Source organism: Pantherophis guttatus, chromosome 2 (assembly GCF_059756535.1).
Source record: "Pantherophis guttatus breed Tessera chromosome 2, ASM5975653v1, whole genome shotgun sequence".
Lineage (NCBI taxonomy): Eukaryota > Metazoa > Chordata > Lepidosauria > Squamata > Colubridae > Pantherophis > Pantherophis guttatus.
The window spans coordinates 259,074,662-259,100,145 of record NC_142064.1 but is presented as its reverse complement, the minus strand read 5'-3'; the positions used below and the strand labels follow the sequence as shown (position 1 = coordinate 259,100,145).

The window sequence follows — 25,484 nt, the reverse complement described above, 5'->3', positions numbered from 1 at the left end:
GCGGTTGAGAAATTGGGTGGCTTTGGAAATGTGAATTATAAATTAAGCATAAATAAAACTAGACGCTCAAGGAAGGAAATACTTCCTATCCCTATTTCGAACATCCTTAATTACACTGATTTAATCATCCGAAAATGCAACACTGTCTTTTGCAGCAGTTCCCATTGGCCAATCGTTGCTAAGCGACGAGCGAAAACAAAGATGGCGGCGAAACAATCGCTTCTACCACAGACTAATATAACTCTCTTCCTCCCGTGTCTTCATATTAGAAGGGGAGGGGAGAAACCCTAAATAAAGATGGCGGACTAAACTTCTCTTTCCCGGGCTGCAAGCGGGGAGGGGTGGATAAGCTTCTGCTAATTTAAATAACATGGCGACCACAAAGGTTCCACCCTCCGCTTTTGCTTAACGGCCCCTTTTACGTCATAGGAATACGTATTGTCATCTCAACAGCGCGCGGACGTAAACTACAAATATTCTCTTGTAGCGGTAAAGCTATTTGGCTCCTCCTACCGCGTCCGAGGCCCGGTTAAGGCATTCCTTCGGACGTACTAGTTTAGTTCAGATGCTTAGAATTATTTTAAATAGTATATGAACTGAGGAAGATATTTAAAAAAAAAAAACAAATAAAACCGAGGAAGCTATTATCAGCGCCTGGGATTTTTTTTTCCTCCCACTTTTCCTACCGAATTTTTGAATTGAGAAGCGTCGGGCAGTCCTTTAGGCAACTATGGAACAGTCGCCAGTAAAGGGGCTTAGCGGGCTCCAGGCGCATGCGTAGTGACCGAACGGCCGGGAACGCGGCGCTTCGGAAGGCAGGAGCTCGCTCCAGCCGCGAGGCCGGCGGCTGTTCGCCCGCCCCCCTCCAGATATCCATTCCGGAGCAGGTTTTCGTGAGGAAAGGACCCGCGGTGGGAGAATTTTTGCAATCGGAGGACCTCCTTTGCCCGGAGTGAAGCGGAAGCGCCGCCATTTTAAGAACGTCCGGAGAATCGCTTCGACGCAAGCGTTAGGTCAGAGAGGTAAAGCCGTGAGTAAAAATGAAACGAGGGCCGATATTTCCGGCTATCAAAAACCGTCTCCTTATTTACTATATATATATATATATAAAACCCGGGCGGAAAGAAAGAGCGTCGTTTGCTCCTTTCCTCGGCCCACCGTAGGGGGACTCTTTGATAGAAAAGCGAATATCAATAATGACATAATACCAACGCGACCCTCTCTTGTGAGTGCAACGTTCAGCCCCGAGATGGGCGAAGGGGAACCCGGAGGTGTGTCGTTTTTTTTTTTTGCTAATAACTCTATGGAGCGAGGATTTCCCCTTCTCTCTCTGTATATAGGCTGCTTTAAAAAAAAAAAAAAAAAAAACCTCCCCGACCCCTCCCACCTTTTCGGGCAGGAAGTTTTTTTTTCTGGAAGCGGAAGGAAGAAGCTTCTGGGCTGGGAAATCGATTCCTGCCTGACGGGAAGTTGAAAAGGACGCGAGGGGAGGGGGGGGGAGGAGGAGAGAGCGGTTTCAGGGGTTAAAAAAAAAATTGATAAAGGGGGAGGGGGGGGGAAAGGGAAGTGGGAGGAGGGAGGGGGCCGCTTCGCGTTGCTTCTGAAGGCCCCCCCCCGCAGCGCTTTTGCCTTCCGACGATCGGATCCTGGGAAAATACACCGTATCGGGTTGCCGAGGACGGCGTGGGATCGTTCTCCGATAACCTGAGGGTATATTGGGGGGGGGGAGGGAAGAGTGGGGGGGGGAAAAGGCTATGGGGGGGGAGGAAGAAGAAGAAGAAGAAGGAGGGGGGGGGAAAGGAAAAAAAAAAAGAGACGTGGCTCTCAGCAGGCGTTCATCTTGGAGCAGGGGAGGTGGCGGTGGCTGAATGGTTTCTCTTTTGGTAGGTCTTTTAGGTGTATTTTTCTCTCAGCCAGGTTTTTCCTACGTAAATCGGGATCTGCATACAGCCGTAGTTCAGTGAAATCTCATTCACTAGTTTCTAGTCAGTAAACTAGTCAGAAATAGGTCTTCGTCTCCCCTTAAGTCTGGCAACAGGCAGCGAAATGCTGGTTTGATGTCTGATAAAGCCTAGAAACTAGTGAATGAGATTTCACTGAACTGAAACCTGGCTGAGAGAATATATATATATATATGTGTATGTGTGTGTGTGTATATGTATGTATATATATATATATATGTATATATATATATATGTATGTATGTATATATATATATATATGTATGTATATATTTGTTTTCTCAGGTTTTTGCGGGTGTTTGTATGTAGGTCTTTGGTTATTCCGGTCTTCTCCCACGTAAAATTGGAAGTGTCTTGGTGAGGTTTTGACAAAGTCTCATTCGTCATCTTCAGGCTGGTGTTCTCGGCTTCGTGCTTCCAGGAGCCAAGACACTTCCAATTTTACGTGGGAGAAGACCCGAATAACCAAAGACCTACATGTGTGTGTATATGTATGTATGTATGTATGTATGTATGTATGTATGTATGTATATGTATATATGTATATATATATAACAGGTTTTGGTTTATTCGGGTCTTTTCCTGTGTAAGATTGAGAGTATCTTGAGAGTCGCTTTCTTTGCACAAGCACGAAGCCGAAGACACCAGCCTGAAGATGACAAGTGGGACCTCGTCGAAACGTCAAAACGCCAAAATACTCTCAATCTTAAACGGGAAAAGACCCGAATACACCAAAACTTGCACATATATATCTATATAGATATATATTATCTATATAGATATATATTATCTATATAGATATATATTATCTATCTATCTATAATCATATATATATATATGATTATATATATAATGTATATAATATAATCTGGCTGCCAGAAGAAAAAAGCCCAGAATCGAGTGAATGTGACTACACTGAGCTAGGGCTGCAGAAAAATCTTGGTTACGTAGGAAAAACCTGGCTAAAAGAAAAACACACACATATATATATGTATGTATGTATGTATTTATTTTCTTTTCGTAGGCCTTTATATGTATTTCTCTTTAGCCAGGTTCTTCCTATGTAAAAATAAAAATCTTGATTTACGTAGGAAGAACCTGGCTAAAGAGAAATACAAATATATATATATGTATATATGTATGTATGTATAGTCCTCCAGAGGTGGTTATGGTGGCTGGGGAACAGGTCCCATCATCCTTGGATATGTATATAGAGTCATGCTGGGGTGGTTAGAGGCTTATGTGGGGGGTGGGGGGAGGGGGGCGATCAGAGGTTGCCCACCTTTGCCTATGGGTGGATGGGTGGGTGGGGTGGGGTGAGAAGGCCAAGCTGCCCACATTCAGGAGGAATGAGGCTTGGCTTGGTGGCACCCTGTAATTCTGAGAGAATTGGTGGCCTCTCAGATCTCCCGTTTTCAGAAGGCTCCTGTAGTTTTGTTTTGGGAGTGACTTGGATTGAGGGTTGGGGATAAATCTACAGAGATTTTCAAATCATCCAGGTCGTGATTGTCCCGAAGGGGCTTTTTCCAAAAGGCAAACTGGGCCTTCTTTCTCCCCCTCCTCCTCCTCCTCCTCCTCCTCCTTCATCATCCAGGTTATGATTGTCCCAAAGTGGCTTTTTCCAAAAAGCAACTGGGCCTTCTTTCTTCTCCTTCTCCTCCTCCTCCTCCTCCTCCTCCTCCTCCTCCTCCTCCTCCTCCTCCTCCTCCTCCTCCTCCTCCTCCTCCTCCTCCTCCTCCTTCATCATCTAGGTTATGATTGTCCCGAAGGGGCTTTTTCTAAAAGGCAACTGAGCTTTCATCATCTATTTATTATTATATATACTTTATAATATTGGACTTTCTTGATTTTTTCGGGCAGAAGACATCAAAGCATAGCCAGCCGAACAAATAGATTTAAAAATAATTTCTATCCTTGAGCTATCAGACTCTTAAACACAACCACAATCACTCCATGCACATATGGAAACATATGACTAGTTTTCTTTTTCTCCCCCCCCCGCCCCCCAATTACTTGCATAGGGATTATTCTTTATACTATTTATATTTTTTGTCATGGATTGCACCAGTGAGGCTAAAACCAATTTTGTTATATACATGATGTAGAAGGACAATAAAGGCTATACTATACTTATTCATTAAACTTGAAAGTCGGTCAACCGAACATTCAAAAATGCACCACAAATACCATTGACTGGTGCTAATGGTTGATACGGGTTGCTGCCGGCGTTTATTATTATTATTATTATTTATTTATTATTTATTTATTATTCGAATTTCTATACCGCCCCTCTCCTTTCGGACTCAGGGCGGTGAACAGCCAAAATAAAAACATTTATACATAAATACGATTAAAAATAGATTTAAAATAATTAAATTTGGCCCATAGTTTAAAATTATTCATACTTGGAAAAGTTTTGCTTCTCATCCAGGAAGAAGAAGCCAAAGAAGTTTCTCGGACAAGAAGCAAAATGTTTTCAAAAGAAAAAAAAAACAAGACAGTTCAGTTGCCTTTTGAGGAAAAAACCCCACCTTTGGGATAGTTTGGTGATATTCTTTCTTTTTGTCGGTAGTGAGAAAGGGTCATTCTTTAGGGGCCCTAGTGGCGTGTATTATAGGTAGGATGTTGTTATAGTGTTTCTGCTAATGAGATACCCCAAGTTGGAGAGGAGAAATTGTGGCTCTGAACTGAAAAGAGAAAATTTCATCCAAGCTTCTTGAATGAGAAGTAAGAAGTGAAACGAAACAAAAATCAAGAAAGTTCAGTTGCCTTTTGGGGAAAAAAAACATTTTTGGGATAGTCTGGTGATACGCTTTCTTTTTGTCAGTAGCGACAAAGGATCGTTCTTTAGGAGCCTTAGGGGTGTGTATTTTGGGTAGGATGTTGTTATAGTGTTTCTGCTGATGAGGTACCCCAAGTTGGAGAGATTGTGGCTCCGAACTGAAAAGAGAGAATGGGCTAATTCTGCTGCTTGGCTTACAGGACATTTTATTCTCAGTTTGGGGGAGATGGGTTGAATGAATCCCTTCTGAATTCTTTCATATTTTCTCTTGATAACAATAGTTAAACTACATGTGTCCAACCTTTTGGCTTTCCTGGGCCGTATTGAGTGAAGATGAATTGTCTTGGGCCCCATATAAAATATATAATATAGTTAATGTATACATATACACATAAAAGTGAAAATTAGGGCTGCATTATTACCTGGTCAGGGCCGCATGTGGGTCATGGGTGCCACGGGTTGGACACGCCTGATTTAGACCTTAGTTGTAGGCTGAATCCTAAAGTTCTTTAATGGCTTATTTTATCAATTCCTTGCGCTGGAAAAAATGTTGATTGAAAAAAATTGCAGTTTGCTTTTAATTAATAGAGTAGGCTGTAAGTCAAAGGATATGAAGACTTAATTGGAGGGACTGTCAGTTGAGCTGCATGGTTGGGAAGGGATTTGAACCCGATACCTTCTGGAAAGGGCAGTAATGAGTGCAATGTAAGGTTATAATCAACGGTTAGGTTGGGTGAAATGAGGTTCGCCAGCCCTAATCCTAGCTATGTTTCCTTACTAATAATTTTATTGATTTTTGGTTACTTATAAACGAATAGTTAATTGTTGTCTTACTTATTTATAAAGCTTAAGGGTACTTGTGCTATTTATCGATATCTGGATGTTTATTAAAACGGAGTTTCTTCCAAGGAGTAGGATTGTAGAAATACCTGTCTTTTTTTTTTCTTCAAATGAGTATTGTTAATAATCTGTTGTTTTTTTTCCTTGTTCTTCCTCCTAGGATTTTACACCATCTTTTAAATTGCTGCTTGTACAGTCATTTGCTGGAGGTCAGTTAGAGTTTTTCAAAGACCATGAAAGCAATGTGGGCCACAAATAATATTAACCTAAGCATACGTACGCTGGCGGCTAGACAGTTTTGTGGAGTTACTAGCTTTCCGCCATGAAGAAGGGAGACTGTATACTTAGTCAAATCTTGTTTACTAGGCCTTACACTGTTCATTAGGACTCAGTCTCCAGGATGAATAGAATTTGACCTTTAACTGTTTCTATTCAAGGCGTGGATGTGGAATGAAACTCTGGATATGCAAAATATTCTGTCATATTCTGGCATTGCAACATTATTATAGAAATGAGACAACGTTGAACCCGTTTTGGGTTTAGGACACTTTCCAAACTCCTAATTAAAACTCATAATGGGACAAGTTGCCTTACAGCATACATTTCAAACCTTTCCAAATGTGTGCTTTTTCTAATGTTTTTGATGCTGCTGTGGCATTATAAGCAGACCCGGGAACAAAACAAACACGGTTATGTATTCAGTCCTCAAGAAATACAGCACAGGTAGCCCTTGACTTACGCCAAAATTGAGCCCAAAATTTCTGTTGTTAAGTGAGTTTCGCTCCATTTTACAACTCAACCAATATGAGTTTTAAAGAAATTCTAGCAGACTTTTTTTTTTTTTTTTTTGGAGTGTGATTATTGCCACTAGTGTTTCTTTTCTAGGAAAGGGAAAGTCTCCATTGCTGATTTTTGGCAGAATTACAGAAGTTTGTCGTAATATTAATTCAAATTTCTGGAAGTAGTGAGCTATACTACTGGTATATCTACCGTGTTTTCCTGAAAATAAGACCCTGTCTTATATTTTTTTGAACCCTGAAATAAGCGCTTGGCCTTATTTTGGGGGAGGTCTTATTATTTTGGGGCACGTGGAGCAAGATGGGGCTCCTCTTGCCGTCTTACCTGATTTCTAGCTCTGTCTCCCTACCCCTAACCAGAGGAACTGGTGGGGACCGGCTGCACATGAGGTTAAATATTTTGGGGGAGGGCTTATTTTCAGGGGGTGGCTTATTTTAGCGCATGCGCTCAAAAGCGTGATTGGGCTTATTATCAGGGGATGTCTTATTTTCAGGGAAACGGTAGATTTTTATCTGGATAACATTGATAGTTACAAATCGATTTTTCTCTAGCGACAATTCAAAGTCATGTAAAATGATTTCTAATTCACATTATGTATGTTTTACATTACGCTGCACAGAAGAATGTGAAATGGTACTTTTTTAACCTTCAGTTTGATCCTATGCCCTATAGTGAATGGATGGCTTTCATCCCTAAGTTCCCTAAAAGACAGACTCATTTGGCAAGGAATCATTTGGGAAAACGGCTCTCTTAGGTTTCTTAGACATTTCTTCCTTTTTCTGGCAATGCTAAACTTGTGAGTTACAGTCTCTGTGAATGAAACTTACCAGTTTTCTTCCAAAAGTGCTTTTTCAAGGGGCAACTGGACTTCCTTTGTTTTTCTCTGAAGACGTTTCGCTTCTCATCCAAGAAGCTTCTTCAGCTCTGACTGGATGGTGGGGAAATCAGAGCCGACGAAGCTTCTTGGAGGAGAAGCGAAACATCTTCAAAGAAAAACAAAGGAAGTCCAGTTGCCTCTTGAAAAAACACTTTTGGGACAACTGTGACCTGGATGACTGAGAATCTCCATAGACATTTACCAGTTTTCTTTGTTTCTTACAGAAAAAATCTGTAGTTAACCATGGCGGAGCTGGAGAACCTTGAGGTGATGATAAAAACCTTGGACTCTCAGACAAGAACATTCACAGTAGAAGGAGAGGTAAGATCACCTAAATTTGGATAGCAGCAGGAAAGTGGATAGGACTGTTGTTTTTATGCCTGGGGTATCTCAACAATGTATTGGTGTTGCTTTGCAGAACTCACAGTTACCTGCTTTAAGGTAACAGATTATGAGTAGAAGATCCCTGGGCCTATTGATTGGTGTTCTGACCTACCATTGGCATCTTCAGTCTCAAAAGACTATGGTATCGTGCTCTGGAAAGAGGTCCTAAAACAGCATCTGGTGTGACTAAAAAGGCCAATTCGAGAGTGGCAATCCCTTCCACACTGAGGGCAGATACATTCTGTCCCCTGCCCAGCCCCCAGATTTCGCTGGTCCCGGGACTGCCTCTTTGCCTCAGCCTGCTGAACGAGTGTCTCTTCGAATTGGAGAAAACCATGCTGCGTCTTTAGCCTCCAAGCTGAACGATCAAGATTTACCAGTAGTTAATGTCCATTCCCAGGGCCTTTAGGTCCCTCTTGCAGATATCCTTATATCGCAGCTGTGGTCTCCCTCTGAGGCGCTTTCCCTGCACTAATCCTGCACAGAGTTTTGACCTAGACTTCCTGAGAAAGCATAAAACAAAATTTTAGACCCCCCAAAAATCTTTTTTTTTTTTTTTGAGACGGCTGGCCATTCACAGTCCGTAATGATTCCCAAACAGTCTGTGAAGATTCCGACAGATGTCTGCCACTGTCTTCCAAGGTAATGCTGATAAGCACCCACCTTTATCTCCCTTGAAAGGCTGCCAGAGACCTAATTGCCAATTAGTTTTGCAAGGCCAAATGGAGGAGAGAGGCGAAGGGACTTCTCAGAGCTTGAATTGACTATATGAACTAATTGCTGCCTGCAAAGGCTCCTTTTTTATGTCTTATGGGAGGGGCCAATCAACAACTTTGTTGTTAAGCAAGGCAGTTTGATTTTAACTTTTTATGTCTTAACTTAGCTGTAAGCGTAAGCTGCCCAGAGTTACCATATGGTAAGATGGGCGGCCAATAAATAAATATGTGTGTGTGTGTGTGTGTGTGTGTGTATATATTTGTGTGTCTGTGTGTATGTATGTACTGGTATGTGTATATGTATATGTTATATATGTATATGATATATATGTATTCAATATATGTATACAGTATGTATGTATGTGTAATATATATATCTGTGTGTGTGTGTATATATATATATATATATACACATATACACACACACACACACACACACACACACACACACACACACAGATAGATAAGATATGTGCTGATCAGTAAATTTAATAAACAACCAACCAAACAAATATTTTGCTGACAACTAGCAGATCTGGTCTTGGAAAGATTTCATCTGAGCTTGCTTTGTCCCATTCAAATCCTGACAATCTTCAAGACATCTGCAACATTTCATTGACCCCAAAGCTGGATTAGTTTCTGACCCTTTGCATTTCCCCTCCCCGCCCCTTTTCCTTCCTTCCTTCCTTCTCTTTGCGTATATGGTCACTCGCGTTTGAGACCGCAGTGCGCTGTCCCTCTGCAGAACGGAGGCACTTCCTTCATTGTCCAGGCTTTCCTAGGCAGGTGCCATAGAGGGGCCAGATTCTGACGAAGGAAGAGTGGGAAGAGAGTTTCCTCCTGGTGGTTGTTCTTTTTCTTTTCAGTTTTCCTTTTGCTCCGTAGATCACCGTGAAAGAGTTCAAGGAGCACATAGCGGGCTCAGTCAACATTCCCTCCGAAAAACAGCGCCTCATCTATCAAGGGAGAGTCCTACAAGATGACAAGAAGTTGAAAGAATACAGTGAGTTTGGAACCAAGAGAAGGTTGGGGGGGTGGGTGGGGAGGGGTTTGAAGTGAACAAGGGGAGAGTTTGGGAGACGGGGTGGGGGTGGGGTGGGTTTCTGACCCAGATTCACCCTGGGAAAAGCCCCCCGAAATGTTAGCGTTCTCCTTCCATAAAGGCTGCCCAGAATAAAATTCATATTTTACATGAAGTGCTCGCTCCGGAGTTATTTTGGCATAGATTCATAACCGCTGGGTTACGGTGGAGTGTAAAATTGTTGTTGGAATAAAAGTTTGAAATTGGTCTTGAGACATTCAGGTTGGGAAATAAAGCGGCTGCCTCTTTCTTGACCAATTGTTTTCCTGCTTACATGTGTACATGTTTGGAAATGTACGTACACCTTGTCCATCTTATATGTACATATATATTGCAATATAATAATAGTAATATATGTATTATAATATATATTATATTGCATATGCATGTACAGGTAGTCCTCGACTTAACGACCACAATTGAGCCCAAAATTTAAGTGAGACGTTTGTTAAGTGAGTCCCTCCTCCATTTTTACAGCCTTTCTTGCCATAATTGTTAAGCGAATCCCTGCAGTTGTTAAATTAGTAACACAGCTGTTAAGCCACTCTGGCTACCCCATTGATTTTGCTTGTCAAAAGATTGTGAAAGGGGGTCCTATAACCCGCCGGACACTGCAACTTGTCATAAATACATGCCAGTTGCCAAGCGTCTGAATTTTGATCACATGACCATGGGGATGCTGCAGCGGTCGTAAGTGTGAAAAACGGCCATAAGTCACTTTCAGTGCTGTCATAATTTTGAACGGTCATTAAACGAATTGTAAGTCGAGCATTAATTACCTGTATTACGTATAACTTGGGCCCTAATTAAGGAGGAATATGTTTTGAGCAAGGGGAGTGAGTTAGTGGGCCTTGGTAGTACAGGGGTTTAAGGCACCCTGTTATTAAGCTGGTTATTAAGACCAGCTGCCTGCAATTACTGCAGGGTTCGAATCTCGCCAAGGCTCAAGGTTGACTCAGCCTTCCATCCTTTCTAAGGTAGGTGAAATGAGGACCCAGATTGTGGGGGCAATAAGCTGACTTTGTATAAATATACAAAAGGATGAAGGCTATTGCTGAGCACATTGTAAGCCGCCCTGAGTCTTCGGAGAAGGGCGGCATATAAATCAAATTAAAAAAAAAAAATCTATAGTTTCTCCCAGCTTCATTAAATTTCCTGAGGATGCAGTTTAGAATGTCAGGGTTCCAAGTAACACCCCCAAGGAAAGAAAACTCTGAGTTTCCTCAAAGCTCCATTTTATTCGACCCATTGACACATCTGGGAAAACCCGAATCTGAAAGCTTCCAGGTTTTCCCCACCCAAAGGAAAGGCCAAGTCCCTGCCCAACACCCACATGTCCATCACGTGGTGCAATCAAAGCACCGTCCCAACTGGAGATGCCTCCCAGTTCCAGTCCTTCAGGTGCAGGGCAAGTTGTCCTTGACTTTCTGAGAAAGGAATGTTGTTATGACTACATATCACCCTGGCTCTATAAAATCCCCCCTCCCAGTTTCCCACAGTAGTAAATGTGGGAGGCCTGAAGATCCAATGAAAAAGATGGCCTGACAGGCCCCGCCCCACCATCAGAAAAGCGTGTCCTGAAATGAGAGTAGCATAGTGTGGTTAATTCAGCATACCTCTCCTTCCCCCAGGGGGGACATAGACTGTCCTATATACAGTATATTTGCAAGACATGGGTGAATTCTACAGTTTAAGGACGATTTACGGAACAATCCAGGTTTATTTATTCAGATGTTCACATCCAGGTAAAAGAGGCATAGAATTGCAGCAGAAGCATCAGCATTTTGGAAGTTGGGGAAGTACAGATCAAACCCCATATGTGGATGTCCAGGTTTTTAAAAAGTTTTTTAATTATTTTAATTTATTTTATTTTAATTTAATTTAATTTAATTTTTAATATTTTATAATTTTATATTTTTTATTTATTTTTTATTTATTTTTTATATTTTATATTTTTATTCTATTTTATTTATTTTATTTTATTTTAATTTAATTTTTATTTTATTTTATTCTATTTTATTATTTTATTTTATTTTATTTATTTATTTTTATTTTATTCTATTTTATTATTTTATTTTATTTCAATTTTATTTTAATTTAATTTTATTCTATTTTATTATTTTATTTTATTTTATTATTTTTACACACGCATACTTTTAATTGAAAACAAAGTAGTACTGTATTTTTTGCTCCATAAGATGCACCCGACCATAAGATGCGCTCCCCTTTTCGGCCTCCGCGTGCCCCACGTTTTACCTCCGCGCATTCCATTTTCAGCTTCTGCGCACCCTGTTTCCTTCACGGAGGCAAAAAACCAGGTGCGAGGAGGCTGAAAACAGAAGACGGGTGGGGGCCGGTGGGTGGGTAGGGTCTCGGCAATATTCACCCCATAAGACACACAGATATTTCCATCGACTTTTGGGAGACAAAAAAGTGCGTCTTATGGAGCCAAAAATACGATAGCTGAAAAATGGGCAAAGTGATTAAGTCAGGCTTGAGGCCCATTTATGGGAAAGAACCAGTATTGGTCATGCTTGTCAACGATCTGTGGCAATAGCATGTAGACTTACATACTGCTTTACAGTGCTTTACAGCCCTCTCTAAGCAATTTACAGAATCAGCCTATGCCCCCCCACCCGCAACAATCTGGGTCCTCATTTTACCCCCCTCGGCAGGATGGAAGGCTGAGTCAACCTTGAACCTGGTGAGATTCGAACGGCTAGCAGCCGGCAGCAGAAGTAGCCTGCAGTACTGCACTCTGACTGTTCTGCCACCCCAGTTCTGGCAAGAACAGAATGTGGGTAGCAACATTGGAATAACAGCAAAGTCAATGGGGACCTTGGAGGTCTTCTAGTCCAACCCCCCCCCTGCTCAGGCAAGAACCCTTATACCAGAAGTCGGCAACCTTAAACACTCGAAGAGCCAAAAAGGTCCTAACCGGAAGCCCTCTGTTCAATTCTCGAGCCAACCAGAAGTCCGGTTCCCCACCATAGAGTCTTCTAGCGCGGCATCCTTTTTCCTCTACCTGTCCTAATTGAAAACCCTATCAATTGTGGAGCCGACTGGAAAACCTGGCTCCTTTCCATAGAGTCCCTTCCTGGTGCGCTGTGCTTTTCCTCCCCATAACCGGAAGCTCCTCTCAAAATTGTGGTGGCGACAGGGAGCCGCAGCAGAGGGGATGAAAGAGCCACATGCGGCTCCAGAGCTGTGGATTGCTGACCCCAGAGCCCTATACCATTTCAGACAAACGGCTTCTCTTCTTAAAAACTTTCAGTTCTTAGATTCAAGACTTCAAGGGCAGCCAGACATGGAATGAGAACTCTATAAGGAAATCTTGACTACGTATCTTAGTTGTTGTTGTTGTTGTTGTTTTGCAGATGTTGGAGGCAAAGTCATCCACTTGGTGGAACGCGCCCCTCCCCAGACCCAGTCGCCCTCGGGAGGGCCTTCAGGAGCAGGCTTGTCCACCGCCCCTCACAACAACACGGGACCCCGGGGGTCAGGTTCCACTGTCCATGACCGCAACGCCAACAGTTACGTTATGGTGGGAACCTTCAACTTACCAGTAAGCATTATGGACCCACAGCCACCCACACAAGTGAGTTTTAGCCAGAGAGTTGCAGGGCAAGGGGAAGTATTCGGGCTCCCCCTAATGCTTTTGCCCCCCTTCCCGTTAATAAAACAAGAAGGGAACTTGCTTGTACGCTGCTACATAGTAGGGGGGAGCTGGCGGTGGGGTGCTTTAAGCCAGGGGTCTCCAACCGTGGCGACTTTAAGACTTGTGGACTTCAACTCCCAGAGTTCCTCAGCCAGCTTTGCTGGCTGAGGAACTCTGGGAGTTGAAGTCCACAAGTCTTAAAGTTGCCAAGGTTGGAGACCCCTGGCTTAAAGCGGCTTTGGGTTCCTCCCTTCTGCTTTTGCACAGAGTGGGGTCAGTGTTAGCCGTTCCTGAAACTGTCATTTCTGACTTGGAGGGGTGTGTTGTGAACAACGTCTGGCTTGTCCTTCTGTTCTGCCTGTGTTTGCGATGACTGTGTGTGGTACGGAGAGAGAGGAAGAGGGTTTGACACGCACACAGGCACAGGGCTGTTTTTTCCCGTTGCTTGAGTTGCTCTAAAAGGAATAATTTTTAAATTTTATAGACTTGGGGTTTTAAATTGGGAGGCCGATTGATTTCATCTCTTTTAATGATCTTAACTTTTGTATTGTATGTATTTTAATTTTGGCTGTTCACCACCCTGAGTCTCTTTTGGGAGAAGGGCGGTATACAAATTAAATAAAATAAATAAATAAATAAATAAATAAAATAACAGGTAGTCCTTGGCTTATGACCGTGATGGACCCCTAACGTTTCTGTTGCTCAGCGAGACATCCGTTAAGTGGGTTTTGTCCCATTTTACGACATTCCTGGCCACAGTTGCTAAGTCAATCCCTTTGGTTGTAGTTACCTCAGTGGGTAAGTCAATCTGGCTTCCTCATTGAACTTTGCTTGTTGGAAGGTTTGCCAAAGGTGGGGTGGTGGTGGTGGGGGGAGAGATCGCATGACCCCGGGATGCTGCCGCCGTCCTAAATGTGAAGTCAGTCGCCAAACGTCCGAATTTTGATCATGCGATCGTTTGGGCGGAGAAATTTTTGTCAGTTGAATTTTGAACGTTTGCCCCATTTGACGACTTCTCGTCTCGTTTGTTTCACTGAAACGCTGCAGTTGGTAAATTAGCCACACGGTTGTTAAGTGAATCCGGGTTTGGCTTTTTTTTTTTGCTTTAATTTATATGCCGCCCTTCTCCGGAGACATAGGGCAGCTTACAATGCGTTAAGTAATAGCCTTCATACTTTTGTATATTTATACAAAGTCAGCTTATTGCCCCCACAATCTGAGTCCTCATTTTACCTACCTTTGAAAGGATGGAAGGCTGAGTCAACCTTGAGCCTGATGAGATTTGAACTTGCAGGCATTGCTGGTCATAAGGTCGCAAAAGGGGAATCGCGTGACCTCGGGACCCTGCCACCGTCATAAATTTGAGTTCAGTTGTCAAACATCTGAATGTAAATCACCTGACAGTTGGGGATGCTGCAAGTGTGAAAAACGATCCTAAGTCATTTTTCCCCCCAGTGCTGTTGTAACTTCGAAACGGTCACTAAATGAACTGTTGTAAACCGAGGACTACTTGTATTCAGCCAGATTAAGAAATGACAATTCCCTGGGTTGGGGTTGAGGTCTACCTACTGGGGTTGGTCAGGAGCAACCTTCTCTCTCTTTCCCTCTCATATCTTTCTCTGTATTTCTGACTTGACGATTGTCCAGATAGGACAGGGGTCTCCAAACTTGGCAGCTTTAAGACTTGTGGACTTCAACTCCCAGAATTCTCCAGCCAGCTATGCTGGCTGGAGAATTCTGGGAGTTGAAGTCCACAAGTCTTAAAGCTGCCAAGTTTGAAGGCCTCTGAGGTAACCTGTATCCATCTTTAAACAAGGCTTGGGGATATATTTGAGAACAGGTATTGCGAGAGCGTTTTCTGAAATGACACAGCCTTGTGAATACGTTTCGAATAATAAAAACATTTAGGGATGTTTAGCGTATGAGCTACATACCCGAGCATCTCCATTTCTGAGTCGTGTCCATTTGGAATTCGGCCCCTCTGAAGTCAGCGCAATTTCCCTCCCAAAAAGATTTCAGCCCCTAAGAATTCTGCGCCCATCTTTTCGGAAACGCGTTTGCTAATGATTCGTGGAATAAAAAATGAAAACTCGAAACAAAAAACGGCTAAAGAATTCTAGAAGGCCTCTTTGGAAGTCATTATTTGGTCCTTCCTATCATTATTGCTTCTTCTTCTTCTTCTTTTTTTACTCCTGCATCTATGGGATTTTTGGGAAGTTTTGAGAAGTACTGGTGATTCCCCGGCCATGAATTCACAGGAGCATAAACAAATTCCCAAGAGCGCACACTCATGTCTGAACGGTGTATAATTGTGTTTTGTGACAGAGAGAGAGAGAGAGAGTCACGGGAAATAAACCCTGGTATTTCGGTATTATTTCAAGAAAATATCTTTTCAAGTGATGTGTAATTTGAAGAATCTACCACGCTGGGTGGGGAGCAGCCTTGGATGATGTTGCAATTTGATCTACTGGGTGTTTTTTTTTTTTTACCTTCTTTTCTGCACTGTTTTGTTCTTTTCTCCTGCACACACCTACCTCCTTTTTTTTTTTTTTTGGGTCCTTTTAATTTTTTTTCTCTCTGTCTATTTCTCACTCCCTGCTTTCCAAAGAACGATGGATCGTCTGTGGACGTTCATATAAATATGGACCAGGCTCCTATTCAGGTACAAGTGGGGTTGGGAAGGACAGAATTTAATGTTAAAAATGGATGGGTTTATTTTAATATGTGGGCGTAACTGAGACTCTGGACTGTAGCATGTTATAAATGTCAGGGTTCCAAGTAACAATCCCCCAATGAAATCAAACTCCCAAGGCTTGAAGTTCCTCAAAGCTAACTTTTATTAGAGATGTCAGATTGGCACATCTGGGAAAACCTGAATCTGAGAGCTTCCGGGTTTTTCACACCCAAAAGAAAATTCAAGACCTCTCCCACACGTCCACCACACATCTAATCAGGTACTGCCCGGAATAGAAGATACCTCCTCATTCTTCTCCACACACAGTTGCAGGGCCCCATGGCCTTGACTTTCTGTAAAGTATTTTATTGTGACTACATATCTTCTTCCCTCTATGCAATCCCCCCTCCCAATTTCTGGGAACTGGGTATGTCTAGTTTGAAGATAAGGAGGACTAGGGGTGACATGATAGCAGTCTTCCAATATCTCGGAGGCTGCCAGAAAGAAGAGGGAGTCGAGCTATTCTCCAAAGAACCTGAATTTAACCAATCCAACGTTCTATCCAGAGGCAATTTTTGATCAGTGACTACTGATCAAATTTTATGAAGAAGATAATTCTTCCCAACCTTAGTTTCATGTCTTTAGCCACCATTCTGAAGCATTGTACTCTCCGGGTGCCAGATTCAGGGTCTTTCGTTGGAGGTCTTCTACAGTAGTGGCCAAAATTGTGGAAACCTCCTGAGGAAAGTGTATTTTTGAGGTTTGATGGCTAATAACACCACTCTTTTTTTTTTTTTGAATTTCAAGATAGTCATATTCCACTGCTGGAATGGCCTGGGAATAGCCCAGACCTTAATTTAACCCAATTGAAAATCTATGGAGCCGACTAAAGAAACTTGTTAGTCAGAAGCGACCCAGCAATAAAACCCAGTTAACAGAAGCAATCCTTCAATCTTGGTTCCACATTAGAACAGCTGCAGAACAAAAAGACTTGGTTCACTCCATGGGAAGACGTTGTAAGGCCGTCATTCATGCTTAAAGGTTCCCACACTAAGTATTAACTGACCTTGTGATAATTTTGTATATCTCATTTTTTCTGTGGTGATAATTTTTGTATATCTCATTTTTTCTGTGGTGATAATTTTTGTATATCTCATTTTTTCTGTGGTGATAATTTTTGTATATCTCATTTTTTTCTACGCGTTTCACTTTTCTTCTTTCTACTGTAGCTGCTATTCTAACAGCAAATCCTTCATAAAAGTTAATGTGTTACATGTTTGATTAAATAATCTTTCCATTGATATATAATTTTGTGGTACTACTACTACTACTACAAAAAAAAAAGTGGTGTTATTAGCTAGGTTTTAAATTGGGAGGCCGATTGATTTAATCTCTTTTAATTATCTTAACTTTTGAATTGCATGTATTTTAATTTTGGCTGTTCACCACCCTGAGTTCCTTTTGGAGAAGGGCGGTATACAAATTAAATAAATAAATAATAAATTTTAGAAAATACACTTTTCCCAAAAGATTTCCACAATTTTGGCCACTACTGTATGTTCCTTAGAAAGAACAGCAGAGAAACCGAAGGGCGGGTTTTTTGTTTTTTTTGTTTTCATTTTTAAAAGAAAGGAATTGAGGGCTTTTTATACCAGTCTTCTCCAGACTGGTGCCCTCCTGATGCAGCTTCTGCGAACTCCATCCAGACACGATGCCGACTGGATGTGATAGTGAGCTGTTGTCCAGCCCATCTGAAGTGCTCTTACTTGGAGTAGATATCTCATACAGTTGATGTACTACAGAGCCAGGCAGATATCAGCAAAATCCCAGAAGGGTCCTATGACTTAATCTCAGTGTCAGAAATAAGAGAAAAGGAACCCAAAGTCAGGAAGAGTCCCAATGTGGTAAAATATTGCAATTCTTCAGGGATAGAAAAGAAGTATTGTTCTCTGCATCCTAAAGAACTTCCAGGAGGAATTTCACTGGACCTTACAAGCCCTGAGGTCTCCTTCCTTAAATGATCTTAGCTCCCCCGTCTGCCTCTTCCGTTAGACATGGAGGTTGCTTTAGTAACACATTGGGGTTCTTCCTGCCCAAGGCCTTAGCAAGAGCTATCATGGTTACAGGAAACGAACCTTGGCTTGAAGGGATCAAGTAAGTAGAAAAGCAATGCGGTCAGAACTAAAGAGGAGGCGGGGTGACCACAGGTTTGGAAAGTGGGCGCGGGGTGAGTGGATTCAACTCTGGGAGGACCGAAGGGCCCGAACCTGGCCTTAAGGAAATCAAGAAGTGAGAAGAAGAGTCGGTTTTACCCAAGGAGGGATCTACAGGGAAGGAGGAATTCTGATTCAGGGGAAAGAGGTCCTTTCGGGCCTTCTGATAACGGCCGTTTCTTTCTTCCACGTAGAGTGAACCTCGTGTCCGTCTCGTTATGGCCCAGCACATATTACGGGACATTCAAGGTATCCTGAACCGACTAGAGGTGAGGGAATTTCTAATCCTGGGGAACACGAAGCAGGAATGTAGATTCGCTGCCCCGGAGACTCCCTTCTAGAGGGCCTGGAAGATCACCTGTTCCTTTTCTTCAGGGTAACACCAGTGACCATGCTGCTGTGGGATCCGAGGATACGCCGTCTGCTAGCCCGACCGAAAGGGAGCCGATGACAGGCACCGAATCGGAGCCTCCCCAGGAGCCCACGCCAGCCGAGGAAACGCCGCCCTCTGGGAGCGAGCCGCCCCCTGGGGCTGAAGCAGCTGCCCCCAAGTAAGAAAGCTGACCACCAAAGAGATAGCAAGAGTTGCCCTCCCCCTTTCAAACCAGCCAGGTGCCGACAGATCAGGGCGGGTGGGGAACTGTGGATGGGAACCATAGAGGTGGGCTGGGCCAAGGTGGTAGAGGGGCAGCCTCGAGGAGCTGGAGGGATACTGGCTGTTTCTCAGAGGAGGCAGGGGAACAGTCCCGGAGCAAGATGGCAAGGGTCCTCTGTTTCTGTAGCCACCCGTCACCTGGAGAGTATGTGGAGGTTCTGGGCGAGCTTCGTGGGTTGGAAAGCAGACTCCAGCCCTTCCTGCAGAGATACGAGGAGGTCCTGGGAACTGCTGGCACTGCCGACTACAACAACAACGTAAGAGATGTCCGGTTCTAAAAAAAAAAAGAAAGTTGACCTCTGACCTGGGAAGCTACCTTTTCACCCCTTATTTCTGCATTTACTGATTATATGAAGTTGGGTCAGTGTCTTTATTTACATCGGAACCATTTGGTTTATCATTATTCTTTCGATGTATGCTCTGGCCTTCAGCCCTTTGGTTGAAGATGTGGCTTCCAGAGGCCTCGTTACTGTTCTGACCTAGGCTCCCTGAGGAAGCTTAAATCACACGCTTAGTCCCAAAAAACCCTCTTTTATTTAAATGGCTGTAAATTCACAGCCCGTAATAATTCCCAAACATTCTGTGAAGAGTCCGACCAAGGTAATACTGATAAGCACCCACCTTTATCTCCCTTGAAACGCTGCCAGAGACCTAATTGCCAATTAGTTTTGCAAGGACAAACGAAGCACAGAGTCAAACAGAGCTTCTCAGAGTTTGAACGGACCAGAATGAACAAATTGCTTCCTGCAAAGGCTCAAGTCCGTTTGCTCCTCTCTTATGCCTTATGGGAGGGGCCAATCATCTCCAAGCCTTACTCCCGAGTTGTCCCTTTTGTCTTAACTGTTTTTGCCTCCTGGCAGCTGTGCACATGCACGCATTGGGAACAGGCTCCCCCTGTTCTGCCTCGCTGATGTCACATTCCGGAGTCAGCACATAATCACCAGATGGCTCTGGCCCCCTCTCTGCCTCCGGCGCAGAGCCCTCATTCAAGCCTTCCCCAGACTCCAGGACTGGCCCATGTTCCTCCCCAACCTCCTCACTGTCTGAATCTGCTGCTGGCCGCTGGCAGACCACAACACTTTCTGGGCTCGGTTCCCCCATCCCGTTTGTGTCTGAGCCACCGTTTAAAGTGCTTCCGGTTTGAAATGATTAGCCAGTGACATCACCGTCGCCCGGGGGACACCCATGGGGTGGGGGGGGAGGGTTTCTTTTCATATCCCATCAAGGAGCTGGAGCATGTGACAGGAGCTCACCCTGCCACTCGGCACCACTTGGGTCTCGAACGTGGGCTTGCTAGCCTCTAACCCAGTGTCCTAACCACCTGAGCCCCACGCTCCTTTTCTGACCTCAGGTGTTCTTTGATCTGACCCAACAATCCTCTGAGGTGATTTTTTTTTTTTTTAGGCTTGATAAGGAAACCCCCCCGCCCCCCAACTTCGTTTCATTCGAATTCCCTGCTTTTCTTTTGCCAGACGGAAGGCCGCGAAGAAGACCAACGCATAATCAACCTGGTGGGGGAGTCGCTGCGCCTTCTGGGGAACACCTTTGTAGCCCTCTCGGACTTGCGCTGCAATCTCTCCTGCAGCGCCCCCCGCCATCTCCACGTGGTGCGACCGATGTCCCATTACACAGCTCCCATGGTCCTGCAGCAAGCTGCCATCCCCATCCAGGTGAGGCCTCGGCCTGGAAAAAGCCAGGTTGGGGGGGGGTGCCTTTCCTCAAACCCGGGAACGGCTTGGGCCACGGCGGTTCTGGTTTCCCCTTGGCTGGGTGACGAGGGCTCCGCAAAAAGAGAATCCAGAAGACCCTCCCGTTTCTTCCTCCGGGTTCTTGCTTCAGATTAACGTTGGCACCACCGTCACCATGACGGGCAACGGTGGCCGCCCCGTCCAGACCAACTTGGAAGGCTCTGCTGTTGCTGCTGCTGCTGCTGCTGCTGCTGCTGGTGCTCAGGCCGCTCCCACATCCCAGCCTCGCACTTCCAGCCCCGTGGAGTCAACTCAGCCGTCCGATGGCTCGCCTCCTTCCCTCTCCCCGGGGGTCACCGCTATGCCGCCGCAGGCCTCTCAACCAGGGCACCCCCGTGTCATCCGCATTTCACATCAGACGGTCGAGCCTGTGGTTATGATGCACATGAATATACAGGGTGAGTTTGGGAGGCCTGATAAGAGATCAGGGCTGTTTTTGAAGGTCATGCTCAATGGAAGGCAATATTTGCAGCTCAGGGTTGAACTCTGGGGTCTTTGGGTTTCTCTGAGCTTGGTTGTTTTCTTGCAGACTTCTTGGGTTTTTCTTGGGTTTCAGCACCCAACTAGGTAACGTCATCAGTGCCAGAAGGGAATGGTGTTTGGTTTCTGTTTATATAGAGCGGTTTGCCCTGATCAAGTGTTCATGTGTTGTTTTCTTCTTGGCCATGCCTTGTATTCTTTGAACTACCAAGTCCCTTGAAGATGGTCCATTGGCCGAATTCTGACTACTTGAATGCGGGTGGTTGGGAGGATAGAGTGGGGATAGAACACTGGAATCCCCAGAAGTAAAAAGGGGACCCAAGTATAAATAATTTTTCATTCCGTATTTAAAGCGATCAGATTGCTCAAGAGCAGTGGGTCTCAACCTTCCTAATGCTGCGACCCTTTAATACAGTTCCTCATGTTGTGGTGACCCCCAACCATACAATTATTCCTAAAACCATTGAAAATATGTGTTTTCGGATGGTCTTAGGCGACCCCTGTGAAAGGGTCGTTCGACCCCCAAAGGGGTCCCGACCCACAGGTTGAGAACCACTGCTCAAGAGTCTTCATTAAACAGTTCAGTTAAAATGTTATGCCAAGTGTTATTTTAGTATTTTTTTTTTCCCACAGGGCCCCGTCCCAAATTTCAGTCGGCCAAAAAAACATGGAACAAAATTTATACAGGTAGTCCTCGACTTATAACTGTTCATTTAGTGACCATTCAAAGTTACAACTGAAAAAAAGTGACGGATGACTGTTTTTCACAGTTACGACCGTCCCCATTGTCACGTGATCAAAACTCAGATGCTTGGCAACTGACTCATACTTATGACGGTTGTTGTGTCCCGAGGTCACGCGAATCCCCTTTTGCGACCTCCTGACAAACAAAAATCAATGGGAGGAAGCCCAATTCATTGAACAACCATGGTTATGAATGTATCAACTGCAGGGATTCACTTAACAACTATGGTAAGGAAGGTGTTAAAATGAGGCAAAACTCACTTAACCAACATCTCACTTAACAGCAGAAATTTAGGGGCTCAATTGTGGTCGTAAGTCGAGGACTACCTGTATTGTTACAGGATGCGGCGAGCGGAAGGAGAGGGGACTGGAATAAGGCTCTCTGCCCCCTCGCTTCTCAGCATCTTAAAAAAAGATCAGCTTGTCGGATTTCGGTTAAAGCCATGTTACTTGGGGGTCAAATGTTACATGAAGTGAAACCCAGATCATCCAGAGAAAGAGAAATCGGAGGAGAGAAACCAATCTACAAAGTGGGGCGGCCTCTCATTTTTGAGGTCCACTTCCTTTTCTCCCTCTCTAGACTCCAGCTCCCAGTTGGGCAGTGGCAGTTCCGGCGGAGTGCCGTCGATGGGACCAGCTGGTTCAACGGGACACTCCCAAGGGATGGGTAAGGAAAATGGCTCCTTCCGATCCGGGGATGGCCAACCCGCTCCGGCTGTGGTGTTTGGTTTGCCCGTTTCCGGCCCTGTTGATTTCGCCTCATGCTCTGTTGTTGCTTCTCTCCAGGTAGCGGTCCCCACATGCCCCTACCCAGCCTCCCACCGGAGTTCATGCAGGCCGTTGCCCACCAGATAACGCAACAAGCCATGGCAGCGGCAGCCTCAGCAGCCACAGGTAAGCAGCCGAGGAGGAGCAGGGAAGCACATAGGTAGGTTTCAAATAATTTAAGAACCGGTTCGCCCAGGGTCAGGTTGGCTATTGTGGGAGGCGTGGCCCTTCCCTGTTCTCCAGCTCCACCGCACATGCGGGAAGAGCCTCCTGCGATGGCCAACCTGACCCTGGGCGAATCGGTTCTTAAATTACCCCCTTCCCCCAAATCAAAGTGGATCCTGGGCGCTGTGTTGCAATGGAGAAACGGGCAACATAGCAGCGGCACGAGGAAAGGAGGAGCAGGGAGAAGAAAGAGGGAAAGCGGCATCCTCCTTCCCTCACACCAGCCGCTCCGTTGCCCGTTTCTCCATTGCAGCACAGCACCCAGGATCCACTTCGATAGTGAGATGTGTGTGTTAATTTAACAATCGGTTCGTGTAAACCGGTTCGAACCGGCTGAATCCCTCCACTGGGTAGGTACCAGAGTTCATTGAGTTGACAGTTCAAAATTACAACGGCGTTGGAAAAAAGTGACTTATGACCGTTATGGCCACTTCCGATCATTGCAGCCTTCCTGTGGTCATGTGATCCAAATTCAGACACTTGGCAACTGACTCCTATTTATGACGGTTGCAATGTCCTGGGGTCTTGTGAATCCCCTTTTGCGACCTTCTGACAAGCAAAGTCAATGGGGAAGCCAGGCTCACGTCACAACCGTGGGACTAACTTATCAACTGCAGCGATTCACTTAACAGCTGTGGCAAGAAAGGCCGTACCATGGGGCAAAACTCATTTAGTAACTGTCTCGCTTAGCAACCAAATTTTTGGACTTGATTGTGGTTGTAAGTCAAGGACTTGACTTGTAGCAAGGGGTGTTCTCCCTGAAACTGGTCGCCAAAAGCTAAGCCTCCTCCTAGGGGTGCCAAGATCCTGATCATAATATAGCTAGTCCTCCACTTACGACCACAATTGAGCTGCAGATTTCTGTTGTTAAGCGAGACATTTGTTAAGTGAGTTTTTGCCTTATTTTACAATCTTTGTTGCTTCAGTTGCTAAGTGACTCCCTGCAGTTGATAAGTTCCTAGTCCGGTTGTTAAGTGAATCTGGCTCCCCCATTCATTTTTTGCTTGTCAGTCTCAAAAGGGGATCTCATGACGGCCATAAGTATGAACCAGTTGCCAAGGTGCTGAATTTTGATTGCATAATCACGGGAAATGCCGCAAAGGTCGTAACTATAAAACGGTCGTAAGTCCCTTCTCCCGGTGCTGTTGTAACTTTGAATGGTCACTAAACGAACCATCGTACGTCAAGGACTACCCACGTTCTCTCTCTTTTTTTTGTGTGTGTATTCTAGGCCAGCAGGTCCCCAGTTTCCCATCGGCTCCGACACGCGTAGTGATTGCCAGGCCTTCTGCTCCTTCTGTGCGGCCCACCCACGCGGGGCCTCCCCAGGCCGTAGGACAAGGGGTGAGGACCCGAGGGGTGGGAGATTGGGGAGGGGGGGCGCGATGGCGTTTTATCTGCGGTGCTTTCCGCCTCTTGGAAAAAAAAACACCCTTCTTTCCACGCAGGGCCCAGGCATGGGTGGCAATGCTTCCTTAGCTCAGATGATCAGCGGATTGGTGGGACAGCTCCTCATGCAGCCTGTGATAGTGGGTAAGTGACAACAGACAGGCAGCCCAGAGTGGGGGCTGAGGATCTTGAGATGCAGGAGTGGGTTTACAGATAGTCCTCGACTTACAACATCTCGACTAGTGGTTTTAAGTCGAGGACTACCTGTTGTAAAAAAGGTTGTAAAAAAATGCTTTCAAAAGCCTCTGACGATCTCAGCTGAGTTGCCTGATCGGCAGAGGCTTTTTTTCTTTTAAATGCCTCTGACGATCAGGCAACTCAGCTTGGATCGTCAGAGGCTTTTAAAAGTATTTTTTCTACAACCACTTCAGAGGTTGTAGAAAAAATGCTTTTAAATTTTTTTAAAAAAGCCTCTGATGACTGTGCGGCTCAGCTGGGCATGTGGGGGTGGGGCAGGGATTTTTGCTACCGGTTCTTTGAACCACCCGCCTCCATCGCTACTGGATCGGGCGATCCGGTCCGAACCGGGAGCATTTCACCCCTGGCCTCCCCATTGATTTTGCTTGTCAGAAGGTCTCAAAAGCTGATTGTATGACCTCGGAATATGGCAACTGTCATAAATATGAATCAGTTGCCAAGCGTCTGAATTTTGATCACACGGTCATGGGGATACTGCAATGGTCATAAGTGTGGCAAACGGTCATCAGTCCCTTTTTTCAGTGTCGTAACTTTGAACGTTCACTGAGTGAACCATCGTAAGTCGAGGGCTACCTGCGTCAGAGTTGAAAATGGGCGGATTTTCTTGACCTAGAAATTTACTCCGAATGGAGGACATTGAGGGTTGTGGGGAAAAGAACAGAAAGTTGTAGGGTCCATGTCTGACCTAGGGATTGATTGTCCTTCTTGGGAAGGGAAGGGAATTGACAACAACGTCACCTAGGAGCCGGGGTGGCCCAGTGGTTAGAATGCAGTATTGCAGCTAACTCTGCCTGCTGCCAGCAGTTCGATCCTGACCGGCTCATGGCTGACTCAGCCTTCCATCCTTCCGAGGTCGGTAAAATGAGGACCCAGATTGTTTGGGGGAAATAGGCTGACTCTGTAAACGGCTTAGAGAGGGCTGTAAACCCTGGTAAAGCGGCATATAAGTCTTATGTGCCATTGTTGAGCGCTATTGCTAGAGTTAAACGAGGGATCTTGGAAAGTTTGATAGCAGACCGGGCCTCACCTGCCATCACCTCCTCTTGCTTGATCCAGCGGCCCTCTCTGTCTTGCTTTTCCAGCTCAGGGCAGCGGGGCTTCCTCGTCGACTTCTTCTTCCGTCAGCAGCCAAGCTACTTTCAGCACCAGCACCTCTGCCTCCCCTCCCACAGCCTCAGCCAGCGCTGGCACCACCAACACGGCCACGACGGCTGCAGGGGGCAGTTCAGCTGG

At 44.9% G+C, this 25,484-nt stretch overlaps 1 protein-coding gene across 20 annotated transcripts in view; it reads left to right on the top strand.

The window, feature by feature from the left end:
* The first annotated feature begins 206 nt into the window (after positions 1-206).
* Positions 207-25,484, top strand: part of BAG6 (BAG cochaperone 6) — a 46,662-nt gene continuing 21,384 nt past the window's right edge. The window contains exons 1-16 of one of the 20 annotated variants that reach the window (XM_087883909.1): positions 211-1,022; positions 5,744-5,792; positions 7,483-7,579; positions 9,244-9,361; positions 12,817-13,004; positions 15,706-15,759; positions 18,179-18,253; positions 18,360-18,535; positions 18,767-18,896; positions 20,112-20,309; positions 20,479-20,785; positions 22,192-22,278; positions 22,398-22,505; positions 23,836-23,948; positions 24,053-24,137; positions 25,334-25,484. The exon at positions 25,334-25,484 is cut by the window's right edge and continues 199 nt beyond it. In XM_087883909.1, coding sequence (XP_087740035.1) covers positions 7,502-7,579; positions 9,244-9,361; positions 12,817-13,004; positions 15,706-15,759; positions 18,179-18,253; positions 18,360-18,535; positions 18,767-18,896; positions 20,112-20,309; positions 20,479-20,785; positions 22,192-22,278; positions 22,398-22,505; positions 23,836-23,948; positions 24,053-24,137; positions 25,334-25,484 — 1,868 coding nt within the window. In that variant the 5' untranslated portion in view covers positions 211-1,022; positions 5,744-5,792; positions 7,483-7,501. Of the gene's footprint in view, positions 1,272-1,393; positions 1,711-5,743; positions 5,793-7,482; positions 7,580-9,243; positions 9,362-12,816; positions 13,038-15,705; positions 15,760-18,178; positions 18,254-18,359; positions 18,536-18,766; positions 18,897-20,111; positions 20,310-20,478; positions 20,786-22,191; positions 22,279-22,397; positions 22,506-23,835; positions 23,949-24,052; positions 24,138-25,333 lie in introns of those variants that run through there. The other 19 variants (XM_087883903.1, XM_087883905.1, XM_087883911.1 and 16 more) reach the window with 19 other exon arrangements.